Source organism: Alosa sapidissima, chromosome 19, assembly GCF_018492685.1.
Source record: "Alosa sapidissima isolate fAloSap1 chromosome 19, fAloSap1.pri, whole genome shotgun sequence".
Lineage (NCBI taxonomy): Eukaryota > Metazoa > Chordata > Actinopteri > Clupeiformes > Clupeidae > Alosa > Alosa sapidissima.
The window spans coordinates 31,768,407-31,791,476 of record NC_055975.1 but is presented as its reverse complement, the minus strand read 5'-3'; the positions used below and the strand labels follow the sequence as shown (position 1 = coordinate 31,791,476).

The 23,070-nt window shown below is 41.4% G+C and overlaps 3 protein-coding genes across 4 annotated transcripts in view; 2 read left to right on the top strand and 1 right to left on the bottom strand.

Annotated features, from left to right (window-relative positions):
• The window catches only part of efr3a (EFR3 homolog A (S. cerevisiae)), a 108,595-nt gene extending 106,425 nt beyond the window's left edge, over positions 1-2,170 (top strand). Inside the window, exon 25 of the mRNA XM_042071362.1 lies at positions 2,159-2,170. Within this exon, the coding sequence (XP_041927296.1) occupies position 2,159 (1 nt within the window). The 3' untranslated portion in view covers positions 2,160-2,170. The remainder of the gene's footprint in view (positions 1-2,158) is intronic.
• Positions 2,171-3,241: 1,071 nt separating this feature from the next.
• Positions 3,242-23,070, bottom strand: part of oc90 (otoconin 90) — a 28,018-nt gene continuing 8,189 nt past the window's right edge. The window contains exons 4-6 of the mRNA XM_042071653.1: positions 20,503-20,638; positions 13,699-13,805; positions 3,242-3,438 (exon numbers count right to left, since the gene is read on the bottom strand). Of these exons, the coding sequence (XP_041927587.1) occupies positions 3,260-3,438; positions 13,699-13,805; positions 20,503-20,638 (422 nt within the window). The 3' untranslated portion in view covers positions 3,242-3,259. The remainder of the gene's footprint in view (positions 3,439-13,698; positions 13,806-20,502; positions 20,639-23,070) is intronic.
• On the top strand, positions 5,996-9,729 carry LOC121692632. Of its 2 annotated transcripts, none has more exons than XM_042071378.1 (3): positions 5,996-6,207; positions 7,638-9,019; positions 9,253-9,729. In XM_042071378.1, exons 2-3 carry the CDS (start codon positions 7,843-7,845, stop codon positions 9,693-9,695), a joined length of 1,620 nt encoding a protein of 539 aa, XP_041927312.1. In that variant the 5' UTR covers positions 5,996-6,207; positions 7,638-7,842; the 3' UTR covers positions 9,696-9,729. The 2 variants fall into 2 exon arrangements, with proteins under 2 accessions (XP_041927312.1, XP_041927313.1); XM_042071379.1 differs by lacking the exon at positions 5,996-6,207 and adding an exon at positions 6,463-6,523.

Sequence of the window (23,070 nt, the reverse complement as noted above, 5' to 3'; positions counted from 1 at the left end):
AAAAACATAGCCTACATTATGTTAACCAAGGAACCAAATTAAACACGCCAGCGAGATAGCTCGCCCCTACCTTCAGTAGCCTATTCTGAGATAAATTCCACGCATTGTTTCATTTTTGTTTGTGATACAGGCAATGCTTTCAAGCCCTGTGTTGCTAACATACCTAGGCTGTGAAAAAACTAAGGTCTAGCTAGCCTATTGCTGGGTTTAATTGAATTTGAGTAATAGGATACGCAACCATTTACATCTGAGATAGTTTGTAATTCCTGTAGAGCTCATCAAAATTATAGATATGATACAAGACACTTATCTGCTATAATCCAAGATAGATTTTCTTCGAGTTTTTGACCATTTATTTGACCAAATGACATGGGAAACATAATTCATTTCATCCACATATTCGTATGCACCATGCACAACAACGCTACTAAGTTAGCTTAAAACCATGAGAATCAAGTAAGTGTCACGGGGCGTCACGGCATTAAAGTGACAGGCACTCAATTCGACATGCACAGCACCAATACAGTCTAATGACATGAAAGAGAAGTCTATATAGTTTATACAGTGCTGTGCAAAAGTTAAGACACCCATGCTGAAATTGACTAAAGGGAGGAATAAAAAACATATTTTGCCTTTTGTCTTAATGCCAAAATTAAAAATAGGACATCAATTATGTTTTAATGTATCATGTATCGTAAATAAATAAATGTTATTATATAAATAAATGTCAACTTATGCACAGCACTGTATATTCTAAATAGTAATAAGGTGAAAGAAAAACATGAATAATCCTGTTCAAGTACTGCAATGATCATGCTTTGTAAATGCTTGTGTTGATGGTTATGTCATAATTTGTAACTCAATCTGTCCATTTCTTTCACAAAATCGATCAGCAGTCACCATCAAATAGCAAATGATATTTGAAAACTACGCCAGTTTGTTGGAGCCGCAATGACACACCTTCCACACACACACCAGCAGCAGGAATGTACAGTAGTAATTTAGAGCCTACCTTTTGTTGAACCCTGATTAAAATCCATACCAAACAACCGACGAGAAAGCAAATCCATTAAATCTGCCACGAGTTTTTAAAACTTGCTGCCGGCTAGTCAAAACTCCCAAGTTGTTACAGGCTGTCAATTCTATCAATGCAATCCTTAAGTTTAGTGTAGCTGCGGGTTAGTGGGGAAATTAAAGCTAGTCGCAAAGCAGGCAGCTTTAAATTGCAGTAATATAAAATAACCAAATAAAGGCAACCAATCACATCATAATCTACCTAATTTGTGTGGGAGAACTTTGTTTTATCATCATTTGGTTAAGTTTTCATTCTGTCCAGGAAAATGTATAGGCCTACAGTATTTAATCATGATTTTTGAAAAGACCTACACACATCATCAAAATGTATTCCTGATTTTATGATAATAATGCAAATACTGCAAGTAAAATCCCAAGAAACATTAATTCCTATGTTTTCACTGAAACTTTTCAGCAGACATTAAGATGCTACAATGTGATGATTCTGAAATATTTGTGCTGTTCTAGGCTGGTTATCGAAACTAAACTAACTATAGGCTTAACAGTGAAACCAGCGTCCTGGAGACATTCCCCTCCATGCTGCCACCATATTACCACATTGAAATATCCAATACCCAAAATACTCTTAACCAGCCTAGGCATGGTCTTGGTTGGCTAGGTTGGTCCGTCCCGTTGATGTGGACTAAACCATAACCCTAAAAACCCTAACCAACCACCATCAACCTTAGCACGGTCCGTCACAAACACAAAACAAATGAGCCAGTTAGCTTACCTTAGCTTGCGCCCCAGGAAGGGTAACTTCTCCTTACCCACAACCATTCGCTTGCCCGTTCTGCTGCCAAGGACATGTTACTAACCACCTGCCTTAGACTTCGACCACAAATGCCCAATTCAGACAGCAAGCCAATAGCAGATCTGGCCACAACATAAGTATAAGTAAGTAAGTATATATACTCTTTTGATCCCGTGAGGAGAAATTTGGTCTCTGCATTTATCCCAATCCGTGAATTAGTGAAACACACTCAGCACACAGTGAACACACAGTGAGGTGAAGCACACACTAATCCCGGCGCAGTGAGCTGCCTGCAACTACAGCGGCGCTCAGGGAGCAGTGAGGGGTTAGGTGCCTTGCTCAAGGGCACATGTTTCATTTTAAATGAATAGGCTATAATATCTATGATTAGCAATAATAGGCTAATCAGTGTCAATCAATCAGGAAACTTGGTAGCTCATCGGTAGATACATATCATGTCAAGATCATAGTTATGTCAGATTTTTTAGTAGAAGCAGATCTTAACGTTGTGAAACATGTGGCCCTCAGTTTCAGAAACGTTCACACCAGGAAGTGGAGTAGCAACAGACCCTTCATCCTCCTCTTTGGGTTTGAGACAATGTGAGCTTAGAATAATTAAACCATATTTAGCCATTTCCCTGCCTGTCTTACAAATAATATTCTCTCAAGTAAAAATAATTTAAGTAAAGTAACTGTAGACCAAAGTATGTTAGGAAAGTCTGAACTGATGACTTAAGCACATGTGGCATTAATATTAGGCTACCTAGTGGCATTTACTGGAGGGAAAACTCCAATGTCATGTATAAGCTATCTGTTCCTTTTGTCTTATTCATTCTGAAAATAAAATACGGCCGAGTCAAGTCTTGTTTGGTTATCTTTTATTATGCAGTTTGTTCATGTAGGGATTAAAAAACTAAAATGCCATTTTCAGCTGTTTTAGAGCCTACATTCTTTACCTTTATGAATCCTCTCTATCCTCCTCTCTCCTCTTCTTTACGATTCCTCTCTATCCTCCTCTCACGACTGCTACTCATTTTTACGCTCCTTTTCTGCTGGTCTGCTGAAGGGTGTGTGTGTGTGTGTGTATTAATGTGGGTGTGTGTGTGTTGTGCATTAATGTGGGTGTGTGCGTGTATTAATGTGGGTGTGTGTGTGTGTGCATTAATGTGGGTGTGTGTGTGTTGTGCATTAATGTGGGTGTGTGTGTTGTGCATTAATGTGTGTGTGTGTGTGTTGTGCATTAATGTGGGTGTGTGTGTGTGTTTTCTCCGCACTCCTCACTGGAGTGTGTGTGTGTGTGTGTGTGTGTTCTCTGCTCTCCTCACTGGAGTGTGTGTGTGTGTGTGTTCTCTGCTCTCCTCACTGGAGTGTGTGTGTGTGTTCTCTGCTCTCCTCACTGGAGTGTGTGTGTGTGTGTGTTCTCTGCTCTCCTCACTGGAGTGTGTGTGTGTGTGTGTGTGAGGAGGGCATCCGTGGCTTCAGCATACAGCCTGGACGGGGTCCGCTGCACTCTGATTGGCTGATGTTGCTGAAGTGGGTGGCGGCCATACATTCTGCGGTTACGCGCTCACACACACACTGTAGGCGGTCGCACACAGATACACCCACACCTGTAATATACACACACACACAGATACACACACACACACACACACACACAATTACACACAGATACACCCACATCTGTAATACACACACACACACAAACACACAATTACACACAGATACACACACACCTGTAATATACACAAACACACACACACCTGTAATATACACAAACACACACACAATTACACACAGATACACACACCTGTAATACACACACACACACACACACATACACCCACACCTGTAATGTGTGTGTAGGTGTGTTGTGTGTGTGTGTGTGTGTGTAGGTGTGTGTGTGTGTGTAGATGTATTGTGTGTGTGTGTGTAGGTGTGTTTGTGTGTGTGTGTGTGTGTGTGTGTGTGTAGGTGTGTGTAGATGTATTGTGTGTGTGTGTTGTGTGTGTGTAGATGTATTATGTGTGTGTGTTTAGGTGTGTTGTGTGTGTGTGTGTAGATGTATTGTGTGTGTGTAGGTGTGTGTGTGTGTGTGTGTAGATGTATTGTGTGTGTGTATGTGTGTGTAGGTGTGTTGTTTGTGTGTGTGTGTGTACAGTGGGCAGTGCTTCGACTTGGCGATTTTTGATGGTCACAAGTTTACTTCATTAGCGGTTTATTTTTTTTATTATTAAAGAGTGTTTTTCATTTAAAGGTTTGACTTCGTGCTTATTCAGTAGCGCATTTAGTGCTCTTCCCAATCCCAGACGTTCACATTGCATGTTTGTTTGTAATGGATGCAACCGCAAGATAGGCTACGCGTTTGACGGCAATGAGTTGTTAACAGACATGAACCAAGACCTATAGCCCAGCAGCAATCTAGGGACTGTTCGTTATTTATTGAAGGGGCAACCGGAGGAATTTTGAGTGCTTCAGTCAAAAGTTGCATGACCCTCCCTTGCCTGCTAGAAATTGTTCAATGACCCTCCGACAGAATTGTTAAAAAAGACATGACCCTCCCCTGCCAATTGTCGCTGTCTTCCACCCGCGCTGCTTTTCCACACACTGTGATAACGTTCTTAAATCAATCTTTCTCGTGAGCACAAATAATCATTTGTGATTAATAATATGACAAATAATCCCTGTGCACAGGGACCGAAACAATGCATGGCAACTTATTCTGTGTTTCTCACGTATTTTAACTTCTCCCTCTGTCTTGCCGTTTTAATGTTTACCCGTAGAATATCCCATATTTTAATGCTCTCATAACAGCCCTGCCATCGGGCCTGTCTCTGTGTTGCCCTGTTGCTACCCATTGCCCTTCCAACGACACAGATGTCTTCAAATCATCGTTTTCCTTGCTTGAAGGCGAACTTTAGTGATTTTAGTGATTTTAACCTATTTAAGTTTAACGGCGTGATTGTGGTGAGAGCATGATTCATTGGCGCTTGCATGTTCGGCCTTATGTCTACGTGCGCACCTGAGGCTACTCAGCTACTAGAGAAAAGAGGAAGTTTTTTCCCCATGCATTTATTCTAGGCTACTGTCAGTGACTGCCGTGAGAGAAGCGGGTTCTGTGTTTCGTTCATGTCAGTGACTGACGCGAGAGAAGTGGGGTCTGTGTTGTGTTGCGTTAATTTATTTTCAATTGGGCATGCCGTGCCGTGTCGTCCACAGCTCAGTTCTGACAAAGCCGAAATTAGGCTACTCCTTTTGAAACAATGAGTGTGCGCGTTTGTATCGTTATACTGCTTGACAGGGGGGATCCCAAGCAGCTTTCAGCCATAAGGCTACTTTGAGAACATTTCCTAATTCACCCGACACTAATATTCAAAATGTTGAAAACTATTTCGGCATAGCCTATAAGCAGTTTAATTAAATGTAATGTTAGTTGTAAACAAACTGGCTACTTGGTGAGGCTTGGCCTCACAGATGCGCCTGTGCCTTAGATGGCAAGAAAACTCTTCACGATATAGGCCTATTAACTGACCGATTCACGTTGACTGGGGGGCAGGGGGGGCCATCAGACATTTGTGCCCAGTTAATCCGGCCCTTCCCCCAACAAATCACACCTTCCCACCAGCTGTGACAGCTTAAAAGAAGTCGAGGACTCCTAACTCACAGACCTATTCACAAACCGGTTTTGTGGCATTTTGCCTGTTTTGAAATCCTATGCGGCTACAGGAGCTTCCGATCATGAGGAAGCAATTTTGCATTGTAGGCATAACTAACATGCAATAACGCCACCAACAACAACCAAAACTAGGCTACTCATTGTCAACATGTAAATTAAATGTAAAATTATTGTGAATCACAGTGATGTAGTACTCGAGACCGGTCTCGAGACCGATTTCTGCTTTCTCGGACTCGACTCGGACTTGTTCCTTCAAAGACTCGGTCTTGACTCGGACTCGGACCACAGTGGGAGGAGAAGGACTCGTAATTTCAGGCCGAGTCCTCGAGACCAACGCATTTTTTATATTCATATAAAAAACCCACACAACGCATAACAACAACAATAATAATAAAATGCCATGTTGACGGGCATTATTTGAAAATGACATCCCATGGTGCAATGCAAAGATACTGCAGTCAGAGCTGCAGTGAGTGTCAGTGACTTCACTTCAGTTCAGTTGCTGTGGTGTGATAATAGCGGCAAGATGAGCAATGAGTCTGCCATCATTAAATTTGCATACCAAAACCACAAAACCTTCACGGGAAAAGATTTAAAAAAAAAAGCACACTGTGCGGTGCCAATTCTGCAACACCTCAATAACGGAAACTTTGGGCACAACTTCAAACTTCCATCGCCATATCAGAAGAAGTCATCCTAACAGGTGAGTGCATTAACGTTAACGTATTTGTTGAGCTATGCTATGCTCGTTAACATATTGTGCTTTCACCTAACCATGCATGAGTATAAAGTGTGTTTGACATAAAGCTGTTAGTTTTAGTTTTACATTATAATGACATAGAATAGATGGTATTTTGATGGTTTGATGGTTGTTGGTAAAATAAACCCCCCCAAAAAAGCCACGAGCCCACCACTGGTGTCTTTTTCTGACGCCCAGAGCTATCCATAGCTACAGTATCTACTGTACTAGCCTACTTGACCAAGTAGCCTAGTCCAACTTGAGAGCAGAGATGTGAACTGTAAGTTGTCTCATTAACACAGTTAAGGGAAAGGCTTAAGCAGGACAATACCATAAACTAATTTCTCTTAGATGGTGTCAGGGACATTCTATTTTATCAGTGAAAAGTGTTGAATGTTTAATTTCAAGTGGCCATTTAGCTACTCAATTAGTTCGTTTGTGAATGCTAACCGTTAGCATCTATATGGATTTCTCCATAGGCGTTAGCTTTAAGCTAACCAATCGGTTTCTATTCAATGTTAACGACTTAACGTGTCTCGTAAATGCACTCAGGAAACGAATACCAAGATATATTTTGTTTATCTGCTATACAGTTTTACAGTGAGTCTTAAGTAAAGCTTTGAAGAGAATTTCGGAGAATTTCTTGGGAAACGTTATCTATGTGCCGAGCTTGTAGCCACACACACAAGAGCAAGGGCAAAATACATTAGCTAGTTGTTCACACACTTTAGTTGTCTTGATTAGGGCACTCAGTGTCGTGTGGAGTTGAATATTACTTGAATTATATATTATTAGGCTACATAGGGAGGTTATTTTAGTGCTTGTGTGTAAGACAACAAGAGAGACTGCTTCCTCTAATGTCCACATACATTTTGTTGATTATTAAAATTAGTCAAGATCTACAACATCTGCATCTTGTTTAATTGTTAATCTACATTAATATTGTTACATACAGTAAAGCCTTTGTTACAACATTCAGCAGTATGTAGACATAGGCTGATAATTTCGAGTAGGTAGCCTAATATAATTTCCACCATTAAGATCGCTCTGCAGTGAAAGGAGTTGTGGGCTGGCTAGGTCGCTACAGGTGGTTACAAATTTAAATATTACAAATTTTGAATATTAATAATAGGCTGTCCTTGGTCATTTTCTTTCACATCAGGAATGTGGAAATCACCTTGCATGTGTTAGGCTAGGCCTAGGCTATTTTGGATTAGAAATGAAGGTGACCTAGTTCCAACAGACAGTAAGAGAGCTTATGCCTTTAAAACGTATAAATTATACATATATAGTTTTGCAATTAATAGTTTATAATAGAGAACATTATGAATTTTAAAACATGCTGATATATAATAGATATATAATAATTTGTGGATGTTGCCTCTCTCTTACAGGTTCCTGGAGTACAAGGCAGCACAAGACCAAACTGACGTTGCCCAACCATCAGTATCTGCATGCTTCTCCAATGTTTCGGTCTACAGTTCTAAATCCCCTCGGCAGCAAGCAATTAATGCATCCATCATTAAGGACTTGGTAATTGGCTGTGCACTGCCTCTGGCTTTGGTGGAGAATTGTTACTTTAGAAAATTTCTGAAAGTCATGGACTCAAAATACACCCCCATCTCGAGAAGCACTATCTCCGAGAAAAGAATCCCAGTACTGGTGAACCAAGTGAAGCAGACTATTGTTGAAAGATTGCAGAGTCAACCATCTGTCTCTGTAACCGTTGATATCTGGTCTGACCGCAGACTGCGGTCCTTTCTTGGCGTCACTGCGCATGCAGTACACTGCTCTAATGGATCCTGTGTGCTTGAACCGTACCTGCTTGAATGCCGACGGTTTACAGGACGGCACAGCGGTGAGAGGATTTCTGCTGCTTTTGAGGAAATACTTGAAGAATATGGCATCGCGCAAAAAGTTTGTTATATTATAACAGACAATGCAGCCAACATGAAATGCGCTTTCAAAGTGCAAATGCCCCTGCAGCAAGCCTCTGACACAGAAAGCGAGGATGACCTTGATGATGAGGAGTTATGGGAGGACACTGATGAGGACACAGAACTTGGGCTATCAGGGGAGAGGCTTTCTTGTTTTGCCCATTCTCTTCAATTAGTTGTCTCAGATGGAATGAAAGAGGTCAAATCAATTAGTCTTGCCATTGCTAAAGCATCTCGCTTTTCTACCCTCTTGCACACCAGCTCGGCTTTCAAAGACACATTTGAAAGCACATGTGGAACAACAAAAACTGTACCTGCAGCGAACAACACCAGATGGAATAGTACATTTAAACAGCTACAAGCACTGACTTCTCTGGATCACAAAACATTGACCGAAATGTGCCTTAACGACTTTTCAGAAGTTGTTTTCACGCCACGTGAGTGGAACCAACTCAGAGACTTAACCTCAATTCTTACTCCTTTTGCTGAGGCTACTAACTTAACAGAGGGGGAAAAAGTCGTAACTATCAGCATCATTGTGCCGACTGTTCTTGACCTGAACACCCATTTAATAAAATGTGAAACAACTCATATCCTGTGTAGACCCATCGCAAGGGCACTACACGGATCACTGAAAAAACGCTTCCAGGGGATTTTTGAACAGTTTGACATGGCTGGGAAAACTGGGAAGGAGGAGCCATTCAACAACAAAATCTACACCCTTTCCACAATGCTGGACCCACAGTTTGGCCTAAATTGGGTGGATCTCGATGTGACGTGCAAGCAGGGTGCAGCATACCAGAGGCGATACAGAGAGGACCTGAAAAAATCACTGAAAGGTTAGTACATAAACTGATGTATGAAAACTTACTGTAAATTCGTATCATATTTGCTTACCAGAACATATTAAACTGGGTGTATTACATTTTACCACAGAGTGCAAGGGTAATAACCTACAACAGTGTTGTTATTCCAAGATTACATTTAACATGTTTAACATAACACAGCGTGATCATAATCTCTAGTTTACATAACATTTGATATGACGTGCTCATGCCCTCATGTCTCACAGAAACACTGGTTGCAGAGGTTGAGAAATGTGCTGAGAGATACGGAGGAGAACAAGATGACTTGGACGGCACATTGGAAGAGGATGAAGACTCCCCACCAAAGAAATGTGGTCGCATGCTGTCAAGGTACAAATCTCTCAAAAAGCGCAGCACAGGGCAGCAAACATGTGTTGCTACGCAGGTTGCAAAATACTTTGAGACTGTTGAAGACACAGACATTGAGAATGCTCTTTACTTTTGGGCCAAACACCAAGAGCGTTTTCCCCAAATCCACATGCTGGCCATGAAACTGTTGGCTGTGCCGGCGTCTTCAGCACCCGTTGAACGTGTTTTTAGTCGAGGTGGTTTTATTATGAGACCACATCGGTCCCGCCTCAGGCACAGCTTGCTCTCATCTCTGATTTTTCTAAAGTGCAACTACGGAATTCTTGACGGGGAAGAGTAAAATGAAGAGTGTGTGTCTGTGTGAGTCCAGAGGATGTGGGTTGCTAAATGGTTTGGTTGCAAAAGGGTGTTGGGTGGGAGTGGGGATTTGAGGAAATGGTTTAGTGGCCAGTAATGGGGAGGGGGACCAAGACCTGTCTTCAGTGCCTGTTGCACTTGTTTTTAGAGTGTTCATTATGAGACCACATCGGTCCCATCTCAGGCGCAGTTTGTTCTTGCCTGCCGTGTGTTTAAAAGATATACAGTGGGAAGAATAAGTATTTGAACCCATGCTACAGTTGACTAAAAAGAGGAATATATTTTATATTCCTCTTTTTAGTCAACTTTAGCATGGGTTCAAATACTTATTCTCCCCACTGTACATGTTCATGTTTTGGGGACTGGGGGTGGGTTTAATAACATAGAATATTTGTTAACAGCAGTGTGACATAGTGTGATGTGTGTGTGTGTGTGTGTGTGTGTGTGTGTGTGTGTATTTGGGTGTGTGTTTGTGGAAGGGGAGGGGGGTGTAATGTTTATGTGTGTTATGGGGGAATAAAGTTTTAAAAGATACTGAATTCTAGTGTATTGTCAAAATGTTTAAAATTGGAAAATATTGGAAAATGTTATAAAGTAGCTAAGCCTACTAATTTATACCACTAGAAAATTTTAATTTGCTCTGCATGTCTTAACTATGATAAAAAAAAAGTCAGGGTGGGCTTGACATGTTGATGACAGAGCAGCACTGTTGAAGCAATTTAGAAAAATAGGCAGAAGATGATGCATGTGATAAGGATTTTTTTAACGATGGTGAAAACATAGACCATATTAAGACATTAAGACTGCTCCTCTAAACAATTCCCAATCTAGCTTAGTCTGTAGGCCTAACTGTTGATTATTAACTGGGGTGATATTAAATAATTTATGGTCTTGGTCTCGACTCGGTCTCGACTCCTAAAGGACTCGGTCTCGACTCGGACTTGCTTCCTCAAAGACTCGGTCTTGACTCGGACTCGACTGTATTTCAAAACCAACGGACTCGGTCTCGACTCGGTCTCGACCCTTCAAAGACTCGGTCTTGACTCGGACTCGGCATAGGCGGTCTCGTCCCCATCACTAGTGAATCAAATTAAAATGTTGCAAACGTAGGCATAGGCATAGTAACAGATTAATTTAATAATGTTACAAAGATACTACATCAATCCGTATGTTTCATTAGGCTACTAGGCTATTTGTTTAGCCTTACTCTTGATTCATTTAGGCTAGGCCTTTTTATTCAGTTATTCATCATCTTCTGTCCTTGTGTAGCGCACGCATTCTCAGACCTGTCACCTGCCACTCATCATCGTAAGGGAGGTGTTTGGAATCATTCCCGCGTTACAATCATCAGCCAATCAAGGTGGTCACTTCAGTCAAGCTCGTGCATGAGTAATAACGTCATCCATAGCAACGAAGACTCACTCTTAGACTGTTAGTCAAAGATTCTAGAGCGCTCAGCTCCAGAATCTGTTCAGGAGTTGTCATTTTCCCTTACTAAGAGTAGGTCTGAAAGGCTTTGTGAATAACTAATAAGAGAAACTCCTATAGCTAAAATCTTTTATTGCTATTTAGGAGTAGCCTACTCCTAGTGGTAAGATAAAAGGCTTTGTGAATTTGGCCCCTGGTGTCTAACCCAATGCATAGCCCATTTACACAAAATAATGGTCGAATATTAGGCTACTGATGATCATTGTTATTTAAGAACATGCAGGGCACCAAAAACATCTTGCTCGTAAAAAATCATCATACCGCACATTGTGGCGGGTCTGTTATTTAACCTACTTACTGTAGGCTGCGGAAACCACAGGCCTTTATTTTGGGCAAGCCTGCATTCGAGGCAGGCCTTCTGTTGAAGAATTTTATATAAAGCCTGCGCTAACAGTAATCCTCCTGCCCCCGATACCACAGCTGTGAATAGTGTGGAATGTTCAAGTAATAACACAATCCAATGTGTGTCTCAATTGTCCCCCGCTGACCACCTCACACATTTCTCTAGATTTTGCAACCTTACATGACACAATGCCATAAAATGCCAGTTTTTAGGACACCGAATAATGTTTGTAATGCCTGTCACAGACGTGGGGAGCTGAAGCTTGGGATACAGTTACTACAGTAACAGTATTTTATTTTACTTCTTATGGAATATTTTTTTTTTTACTTTTATAAAGGCTTTGTTGGAACAAATAGTAGTTGATTATAAAGGCAACTTTCTGTTGCAATATTCTGTGTGTTCTGGACTGCAGGTAACTTGTTAAGCCAGTGGTTCTCAAACTTTTTCTTTCATTCCCCACTTTGATCAAGGAGGCATTGACTGATGATAGTGGAGATAACGTGTTATCCCGAGGCCTTTGCAAGTCAGCATCTCCGACGGTAGTCTACCCTATTAAAAATATAAGTTTTCGATGTCCCAAACAGAGAGCCATACTTTATTGTTTTAACGATCTCTATGCTACTCACCAAAATGTAGGCATGGGAACATGATGAAGTATCCAACTGTCATGTGTTAAATTATTGTGATTACGAGCCAGTGGTTTTCAAACTTTAAGTGTGACTCGGACTATCTATGCAACAGACTCATATTGTCCTCGCATTCGCAAAATGAGGACATACAGACTGCTCAGATAACAGGTGTTCCTCCAGTTATGCACGGTTTTAGTCAAGTAATTTAAATGTGCTGGTGAAACAGTTGTGTACTCTATTGTTATTTATCCCTATTCACCCACGCCGTCAATTCTGTGGCGCAGTGCGTTAAGGCTGGCTGATGACAGCAGCGGTTACGCAGTAGTTATCAGTCCCCTGTCCAAGAGTTCGAATCTGGGTTAAGCCCATATTTTGAGAAATGCTGAATAGACCACAACCAATTTCAATTCTTCGACACGGTCACCGTTAGACTAGAGGGGAGAAAGAATGGGAAAAGATCTGGGCACAGTTCTTCCAGAGCTTCGTGCCAAGTAATAAGCGTTGAGTCGAGATGTTTGTGTGAATGAAACGAAGCGTATAGGCCATAGTGTGACATGCGTAAACCAATGGTGTAGAGATGATGCCACAGGGTTTTATTTAAGAGAGCCTACGTTTGTATGTAGGCAATTTATATTCACAATACTTAGGCCTACTAAAATAAATTGTATTTTATTTGTATTGGTTGTTTAGAGTAAAAAAAAATCGGTCGGTCTTACTCTTAACGCAAGTTTACAACCGGCAAGTCGGTCGGACTAAAAGGGGAAAAAAAAAATATTTGGTCGGTTCCAAATTGACAGGGTCAGTCGGGTTATGGCAAACAAAAATATTTTTAAGGATGGCTTGGCAGTGTTTTTTGCGCCAAATATGAATGTAATTCTGCGGCATAAAGCAGATGTATTTGTTTATTGTACAGCTTGTTGTACAGATTGTTATTGTATTGTACAGTAGGGCAAATTGATTTACAAAACCAAAACGTGGGTCATAGTTGTCTAAGCCTCTATTGCGTAGCCTGTTAAAAACGTTGCCAGATAGTATTAAATCGGCACCAACATTGTTTTCTGCAGAAGCCTACCCAAGGCTACAGATTAATTCTGAACAGTTATTTCTCTACTGGCTCAATTATCACACCACTGTTTTGATTTGCGTAGTTGCGTTACCCCCAACACTGACAATAATGTAGACAGCAAATTTCGATTTTCGTTACCACCGTGTAGTCAAGCCTTAAGCCATACCCAAGTAGCCTAAATCGAGGTAATGTTTAATTATGCATGATTTATTTTGTTATTGAATTCGTAGGCTGGAATTACTCTCGGCAAGTCTCCTGCTTTTTCAGAAGGGGCGGCAGGCAGAGCGATGTACAGTGGCAGAGCGACGCACAGTGGCTGAAAGTGGTACTAAAGCTTCACGCAGCTTCACAACTCGTAATGCGCGACTGAAGTGGTCATTTGAAAGCGATGCCCACTGTAGGTGTGTTGAGTGTTGTGTGTGTGTGTGTGTGTAGGTGTGTTGTGTGTGCTTATTCTTACAGTAGGCCTGTCCATTTTCACAGCTGATGTGAGCGTTGAGTTTTCTGTTCTTCTTGCAGCCCAAACGCCCCAGTTGGTCCAGGCAGCATTGATGAATAAAACAGCACCTACAGACACACAGACCTCAGCGATGAATAAAACAACACCTACAGAGACACAGACCTCAGCATTGACGCATAAAACAACACCTACAGTGTGTTCTACTTTCAATTGTCCGGCTTCACGCCTGTTTCTCACTTGACCTCACGCGTGAATCACGCATCTTTTATTTAATTTTCCCCAGTGAAGCTGCAATGACCCAAACAACCACCAGGTGGCACTTGTGAGCAGGGTTAGGAACGTCGGCTTTTGCAGCTTTGAGTCTATACGCGCCAGTATGCTACAGTATGGACCATATATTTATGTGTATGTTTAACATTTTTTCAGTTGTTTCCACAATATTAACCCCTGATGAGCTTTCATTTGGCTGATAGGCCTACAGTACAGTGGGTCCCAGTTAAGTTTGGACGGGTTCCTTCATGAATCACGCACCCCATTTTCTCAGCAGAAATGGCACAAACTGCAGTTGACACAAACAACCACAAGGTGTCACTTGGGAGTTCTGCCACTACTATTTTTGATGCGACTTGACTTAACTGCTTCCATGACACAGTGAGCCATTACCAAACATATGATAATACAATAGCGTGAGTTTATATATATTATACCCTATTTGTCACGGTTACTTATAGATTTGATAGTGTAACGATAAGCGCATTAGATTTTCAGCAGGGGCACGGGAACTTAAATTGATCACGGTAGTTTAAGCTTACACTTGACAAAACATTCTAATATGAAAATGTAGATGCAATTGTTGTAAAATAGTGCAGCTCCTTTAAGAATGCCCCAAAAAATATATCAAAGCACCTTTTGCATTTGAATGTAGCATGAATTTTTTTTTAAACAGCTGGACAAATGATTTAGCTAATTGATTATAGCCTGCACACCAGCAATTGTTGAACATTTACCTGTACAAGACAGTAGCCCAGCCTAACAAGCATGTTGCAAGTTGTAGGCCTACTGTAGAAATTTCACTTAAATTGCAACCGCAACATGCCTGCTTGCCGACGTTCAAACGACAACGAAAAAGATATCAAAGCAAGAGGGTTGAGTCTGAATGACACGGAGTTCAGACTCATATTGCTCCTCATAACCATCTATAAAAAAAGTGTTTTTTCTTTTCTTTTTGAGCACGTCCGAATCCCAGGACATAACGCACTGGACCTTATAATAGGCTCGAGATATAATTCCAAAGGGGGCAGATATAGGTTCCTACTGCACTTAAAACTTAAAAAGATTGAACGAAGCTTCCCGAAATTTGAAATTGCGATAAGTGACTGGCATCAGGTGAAGCTTTTCAAAGTTGAAAAGGCTATTAAAAACTATTTGCACACCTTAATGTCACAGGAGAGACTGGGCTCTCCCTTCTATGAATTGAAAAAGACGTTATGCTACCTGCAAACTTTCATTGCTAAGTTTACGGCAAAGCAAGACAATGTTTTTTCAGAGTCGGGATATGGCGAGTCAGTGTCATTTATTTGTCCAATGCCTACAGACCAATTTCCATAGTGCACATCTTATCAACAGTTTGAATGTCGTGTGTGTTTCTGCTCATTGACAAATACCGTTAAGCACAATGATTCATGCCCAATTAATTTCCCCTGTTAGGAGGAATAGTGTTTGCCTTTGTTACACTATTTGGTTTCGTGATGTAGCCTATGATAAACACCATATGGCCAAATATGTGACTCAGCTAATGTTATAGGCTATACAATTTCCCCTCTTAAAGACAAGCTGGTGTAGCTTATTAGACTAGGCTACTAAAATGCACCGACGGTAGCCTTGGCTATGTGTAAAGTAAGCTATCGCATGATTTCATGCACGTAAGTTCATGCATCTGTCAAGTTCGCACAGGGCCTCGCACCATCGGTCAAGTTCGCACAGGGCCTCGCACCCCCTTGCGACGGCCCTGCAGCTCCTCCTAAGACAGCGAGGAAAAAGTTAAAATACGCGATAAACCCGGGAAAAGTTGACAGGTTTGTTTCGGTCCCGGTGATTATTTGTGAAATTGTGCAAACGACAGCCTTTTCAAGGCATTTCAAGGAAGGTGTCGTAGCATGCAAGCTCCCAAATTAACCCAGTAGCCTACAGAAGGCATCAATAAATTGTTGGGACTGGGGAGGGTCGTGCGTTTTTTCTCAATCACTTTGGATGGTCATAGAAACAATTCTTGCTGGCGAGGGAGGGTCACGTCTTTTTTGACTAACGCTCCCAAAACTCCTCCGGTAGCCCCTTAAATAAATAACGAACAGTCCCTAATTGATTATAGCTGTAGGCCTACACCAGCAATTGTTGAACATTTACCTGTACAGGACATTGACAGTAGCCCAGCCTAACAAGCAGATGTTGCAAAAGACATCAAAAGACGCAATTAATCAGAAATAAATAATGTAATCTGCATCGCTTTATTTAACAAACTGCAAGCAACAAGGGGGTTGAGTTCGCTGTAAGCGAAGAGCAGAGCCCATCTGTTAAGGCACTCAATAGGCTATGTGGTAACGAGCTGTGTGCGCCTGGAAAGACAATAGAAGATGCTTTCTGAATAGCATGGCTCTGGTCATCCCATACCCTCCCCCCACTTCCTGTAGCCTATCATTATGACTTGTTGCCGTTTTGGGCCGTTAAGCTTTTTCATGTTAAGCCCCCCTCCCCCACCCCCTTCTTTCACAAGCAGTGGGGGAGCGCGGGGCACAAAGTAACACTTTTTGGTAGACGAAGGAGGGTTCTTCGCGCTTCTGTCGTTTGGCCACAATCCGGTGCAACCAGGCCAGGACAGATATTTTAGAGAGAAGGAGAGACGCTGGTGCAGATCAGATGTCTTCTTAATTTTCTTTATTCTTTAGTAAAAGGTGCAGAACATTATTAAACTTTGACTAACGTTTCGATGTGTCGATGTTTTTGACTAACGAACATCGAAACGTTAGTCAAACTTTAAAACACAGCTGATGTATGGATGCAATTAATAACATAGATAGATAGATAGATACTTTATTGATCCCCAGGGGAAATTCAATAACTAACATAGTTAGTTCAAATAACAGTTTGTACTTCTCCTTGGGACAAGCACTTTTGAGTCTTGGAAAACACTTTACATCGGGATTTTGCAAACATTCAGTGTCAGTGTCAATAAAATGAACCCTGAGTAACGAAATTGACAAGCAGCTGTAAGTAAGCATGCTAAACTCAACATCCAAACAGTATTCTAACGTTAGCTTTGAGATACTGCTTGATTGCATAACTTAACTAAGTTTAGTCTCCTCAATGTACTATGTTGTGATAAGACCTTAGCAGAGTTAACTTGACTGCAGCAGTTTTGAACAAATTTGCACAGCATGGTCATGATGCTAAGTGGATACAATAGCAATTTAGCCAGCCGTGTTCTATGCAATGCTTCTATGTGGCAACAACAATCCTTCAACAATTGTGAATATTTTGTGTTAAATGCACATGCAGAGGAGGGGCAGCGGGCTTGTTATGAGAGAGAGCGGGCGGGGCAAGGAAAGGCTGCGTGTGTAAAAAGTGCAGCTCAGAGGATTTTATCTTATCTTTCATTTAAACAATACAACATAGAACATCAATGTGTGACGGCCGGTTTTGTGGCGCCCCACCACAGATTAGTCAGCGTATGGGAAACACTGAAGGTGTAAAATTCAAAATATTTGGCAGCATGCGTTTTGGGTCTGACAAATCGACGCGCTTATTTTGCGTCAACGTATTTTTTGTTGTCCCAGCCCTAAACATTATAAAACATTTTTAGGCTGATGATTGATCTCTTTAACAAGAAATTGTGCCTAAAATTCTCAAAATTTTCTGCTTAAAAAAATAATACTTCAATATCAATTCATGCCTATTAGTGTGCTTGAGTGTAGGCCTAGCCTGCTCTGCCAGTTCTTGTCTACACCCATTCAGAGCACAAAGTGCAGAGATCTCTGTTAAATCAAGTTTTTTACATAGCTAGTATCAGCTGAAGTCTGTAAGGCCTTCTGTAGCCTATGTAAGTGTGAAGAAAAGAAAGGGTAAAGGATCATCTTCTGAACCTGCAGCAACACCTCAAACTGCATCAAGTCCATCTAGAGGGACTTTGTACACTTGTTCAACAGCAGCTGCTGCCAGCATAAGATAAGACACAATTGATCTTCATGAGGTGACCTCTTTCAATGCAGGCAACCAACCAAGAGATATAAGTAATATTTTGAAGTCAATGACTTTTAACAGGTAGCCAGTGTAGAGATGCTAGGATGGGGGAAATATGTTCATAGTTTTTGTGTGTGTGAGCAGCTGCATTTTGTATAAGCTGTAAGCTCTTTAGACAGGTATTATTACAGCCAGCGTAATAGCATTGAAATAGTCTATCCTTGAGGTGACAAAAGCATGGATTATTTTCTCGGCATCTGGTAAAGATAAGGACTTCCTTATCTTTGAAATGTTCCTTAAATGGTAAAATGAAGTTCTGGTGATCTGTTTTATGTGATTATTTAGTGCTAGGTCCTGGTCAATTTAACTCCTAGGTTTTTAACACTTGTGGATAAGGTCAGTGGAAGATCACTATATGTAGCCTGTGATGTGGATAGGATATCCCTCATATTTTTAGAACCTAAAACCTTGACTTCTGTTTTATCTGAGTTCAAAAGCAGGACATTATTCATCATCCATGTCTTTATATCTCTTATACATGTGTCAAGTTTGGCTAATGGGGTTAATTCATCAGGTTTTATGGAGAGGTATAGTTGTGTATCATCTGCTAAACAACAGGGGCCCCAGAACTGAGCCTTGAGGCACTCCATATTTTACCATAATCTGGGTAGATGGTTTATTATGGACCTGTACAAATTGTTGACGGTTAGGAAGGTATGATCTAAACCAAGCGAGTGCTGAGTCTGATGCCTATCAAATTTTCAAGCCTAAGTAGTATGTCATGGTCTATGGTGTCAAAGGCAGCGCTGAGGTCCAGGAGGACCAGTATTGATACAAGGCTAGGTTTTTTGAGGGAGGGCTTAATAACAGATGTCTTAAACGACTGCGGTACATGCCCTGATAGCATTGAATTATTTATAATAAAGACCAAAACATTATCCAGGAAGGGGAGAGCAGTCTTAAGAAGGTGTGTAGGAATAGGGTCTAGTAGACTAGTAGATTTTGATGAGGAAATTGTGGAGGTGAGATCTAATATGTTGTGTATATGTAAATGAATTAAATGTTGTTTGAGGTCTCATCTGTGATTCTGTTATGTTTTTGCTATCTTTCAGCAATGGAGTATGTGTATTTGGTGAAACTGATTGGTTATTGATCTTATCTCTAATTGTTTGACATACAATCATACTGTTGAAAATAACTGTTTTGTGAACTTTATTCAACATAGCCAGTGATTTAGGCGAAATGTATGGTGTTAATTACAGTGAAATACAATTTAAAAAAAATAGGGTTGAAACAGGTAAAAAAAAATGGAGACATCTTTTTTCTCCATGTTCAATGACCTCTAAAGACAGTCCAACCACTCTCCAAAAATTAACATTTCAAACCCACAGAAACCATATAGGCCCCCTGACTATATCATACCTGTTCATTCATACTCGTCGCTCGACTTATTGTGACTAAATTCAGCGAACGGTAAAGGTACCTTACTCAAGGTACTGTCTGTATAAATCGTCTTGTAAATAAACTTCCAGTGCTTTTTCAAAATTCTCAATGTCTCGTTTTAAATGTCAAGGCCCTCGGAAGTCTACCAATGAAGTATGGAGCTACTTTGAGCCTCGTAAATGGTGTAAAACAGTGATTTATTTGCATGGCTAGGCCGATGCCCGAGGCAACCCAATCGAAAAGACTGTTGGTAGCATCGGCTAACTAGCGCCAGATTTCTGAGTGCAGAGGACAAGCCGAGATTAGCTATGAGACATACGTTCACACTCGGTATCATGTTTCAACACACTTTAGGTCAAAATCACACCGGAATTATCCTTTAACAATGGGGAGAGAACCTTTCAGAAATTATTTATTGTACGAATGGGTTAGCAAAACCATAGCTTTTGGTGAACGGAGATGCGCCCTAATTCATTTGTTTGCACAACAGCCAGTTCTCCAGCATGAGTGAAATAAATGTTTTAAAAGCTGTGTAATCACCAGGCTATTTGCTACGATATTTACTGTACCTCTGTTACAACAAGTCGTGACTTATGCCCATATATATATATATATATCAGAGGAGGCTCCTTCATTGAGGAAAGGGAGGAACACCCTCCCTAAAATTTCAGAGAAAAATAAAAAAATATATAGTGAATTACTAATCTGATAAATTACTGTTAATATTATATTCAACATAGCCAGTGTTGTAATATTACTATTTTTTAACACTTTGAATGAACAAAATCGTTCCCCTAGGTCAAAATGCAAACAGCACCCCCTATCGCAATTGAAAATTACTGTATGGAGGAGCTTGCTAGCCTAGCCTAGCTCCTTAGGTCAGACCTCCCCTGAGAATGTCAGAACAGCATTTATTGCACAACATTGCCAGTTAAAATGCTACATAGTACATACTGCTGCTATAAATGTGTCTGTTAGGCGGCCTACATAGCCTACTCTATTGTTCACATATGCCACTAACAACAATCCGGCGGATATTCCTTCCTCCGTTATTTTTTTAACCACCGGCCGCCACTGATATATATATAGGTGTGTGTGTGTGTATATAGGTGTGTGTGTGTGTCTCACCTGTCCCAGTCGTCCACAGGTGTTCCACGGTCCTGGTGTGAGCAGTAGCAGCCGTGTGTGTGGAACTCGTCAGGACAACGTGACGTCAGACAGAGTAGCATCTGCCCTAGAGCATGATAACCTGATAACACACACTCTACACACACACACACACACACACACACACGTCAGACAGAGTAGCATCTGCCCTAGAGCATGATAACCTGATAACACACACTCTACACACACACACACACACACACGCGCGTCAGACAGAGTAGCATCTGCCCTAGAGCATGATAACCTGATAACACACACACACACACACACACCAGAGTTTCCGCTAGACAAAAATGGTGCCGGTCAAAGTGACCGGCAGAGGTTTCGTTTTCCGGACATTTTGATGATATGCCGGTCAAATATCCTATTATCGCTTCTTAATTAGTCAAATGGAGGAAAACTGGAGACAGGCTATGTAGCTTAAAGAATAACATAATCAGGTTGTATAGAATGCAACATGTTCATTAGCTTAACATGCAACATGTTCATTAACTTAAACATGCCAAGATCTAGCCAGTATTTTTTCATGGACAGCAAGAGTCCGCTTCGTTCGTTGTTTTAAAAAGGCTACGTTGTTTGTTGCTGCTACCCACGTTATCTCCATTGGTGACTACAGATGTGCACACACAAGAATGAGCGCTCACACCACTACCCCCTAATGCTATGTCTCTTTATTTGATAACAATAAATTAGGAAATGTTTCCTATTCTGGGAAATGTTTAGTTTCTTTTTCTTTCGGCCGCGGTTCAATGATACCGTTTAATTGTGCCAAAAACTATCCGCCGACCAGTTATCGCCTCGTCGAGGAGGCCCTAAGCCTGCAGATCATAGACAGAGAACGCATAGGCCTACTGTATGCTTTGGGTAAAGAATACTTTGCATGTCCAGTGTACACGGAGAATGACAGTGTCTTGGAGCGGCCGCACCCTCCGCAACTCCACTTCCAATATCACTGATTCCGACAGATACGCCCGACACTTCTGCTTTTTATCTGGTGGTGGTGGAGTTGACCGGACATCTGAGGCTTCAGACCTTACCAATTTATCATCATCCATCGCGTCTGGCCTCTGAAAAAACTTTTAAGGCTAGTCTGCCTGGGACTGGCCATGTTTGAACCGCCTCACTCATTTGTTCGTTGTTTAACATGGATGTTTTAAGCGTGCGCTTCCTATTTGAAATGCAGCATAGGCTATGCGTGTTGTTTAATAGCTTACTTTTCAAACGGTAGAGCCTGTTCATTTAAAAACATAGCCAGAGGACGTATAATATAGGCTTACATATTAGGCTAAGGCTTATTTTCAAATTCAGATTGCGTCAGGGGACGGGATTATTAGCCAATTTAAATCGGACAATTTGACCGGAGAGATTGAATTTTGTCTGACATTTCATTTTTTTTTCGGCCAATGTCCGGTAATTACCGGACAACGGAAACCCTGACACACACACACACACACACACGTCAGACAGAGTATCATCTGCCCTAGAGCATGATAACCTGATAACACACACTCTACACACACACACACACACACACAGGGTCGGACTGGGAGCAAAATTCGGCCCTGGCAATTTCTCCTGGACCGGCCCACCACTGGACCGACGACCCCCCCCCCCCCCCCCCCCCCCCCCCAAAAAAAAAAAATCCCCCCCATAAATAACACACACACAGTATTATGCTGTAGCAAAACTTCATAAACTGAACCCAAACATTTAGATTTGGACCTATAGCCTAATCACAATACCACGGGGGTCACATTTTGCAATACCTTCGTTACCAACCTACCAGTTGATAGCCTACTTTTTACCTGCTTCGACTCGCGATTGATTGTGCATCTAATGTAACACTCGGTGGAGAGACCACTTTCCAAGTTTCACTTTCACTGTCGTTGTGAACTAAAAGGATAGGCCTACTATATGGGAAATACTTTGAAGTTCCTTTTGAGTAGGATCAGCTCCAAAAATGAATGGGTTTTCTTTAACCTGTGCTACACTTTTCCATCAAGTTGTGCGAAAATTGTAGGCTACCCGTAGTTTTTTTTTTATGTTGACAGAACCAACCGCACTACAGTAGCCTACATGGTGCAGTAAATGAGCTCTTGGTAGCGCGTGCAACTAACGTCTATAAAAACAATATATTTATGGAATAAAACTAGACCTCTGATTGCTGTTTACGGTTAAACTGCAATCATGTGAACACCCGCCAGCGGAGGGCACTTATACAGTCTAGGCTACCAAGCACTCGAACTAGCAGCTGCTTGGACAAATCCACTTGAGGGGTGGGGCAGGGGGGCGCGATCGTAAGACACACTGAACCTGTCATGAAGAGGCCAAAATGATTGACCTGTCACCCCCCAAGCCAAATGGATGCAACTGCATTTATAGGCTAGGCCTAGGCCTACATGACGGGCCGCAAATAGGCTAAATAACTTTAAAAAAAAAAAAAAATCCCGCAGGTCACCGGCCCACCCGGTTGTACAAATTACCAGTCCGAGCCTGCACACACACACACGTCAGACAGAGTAGTATCTG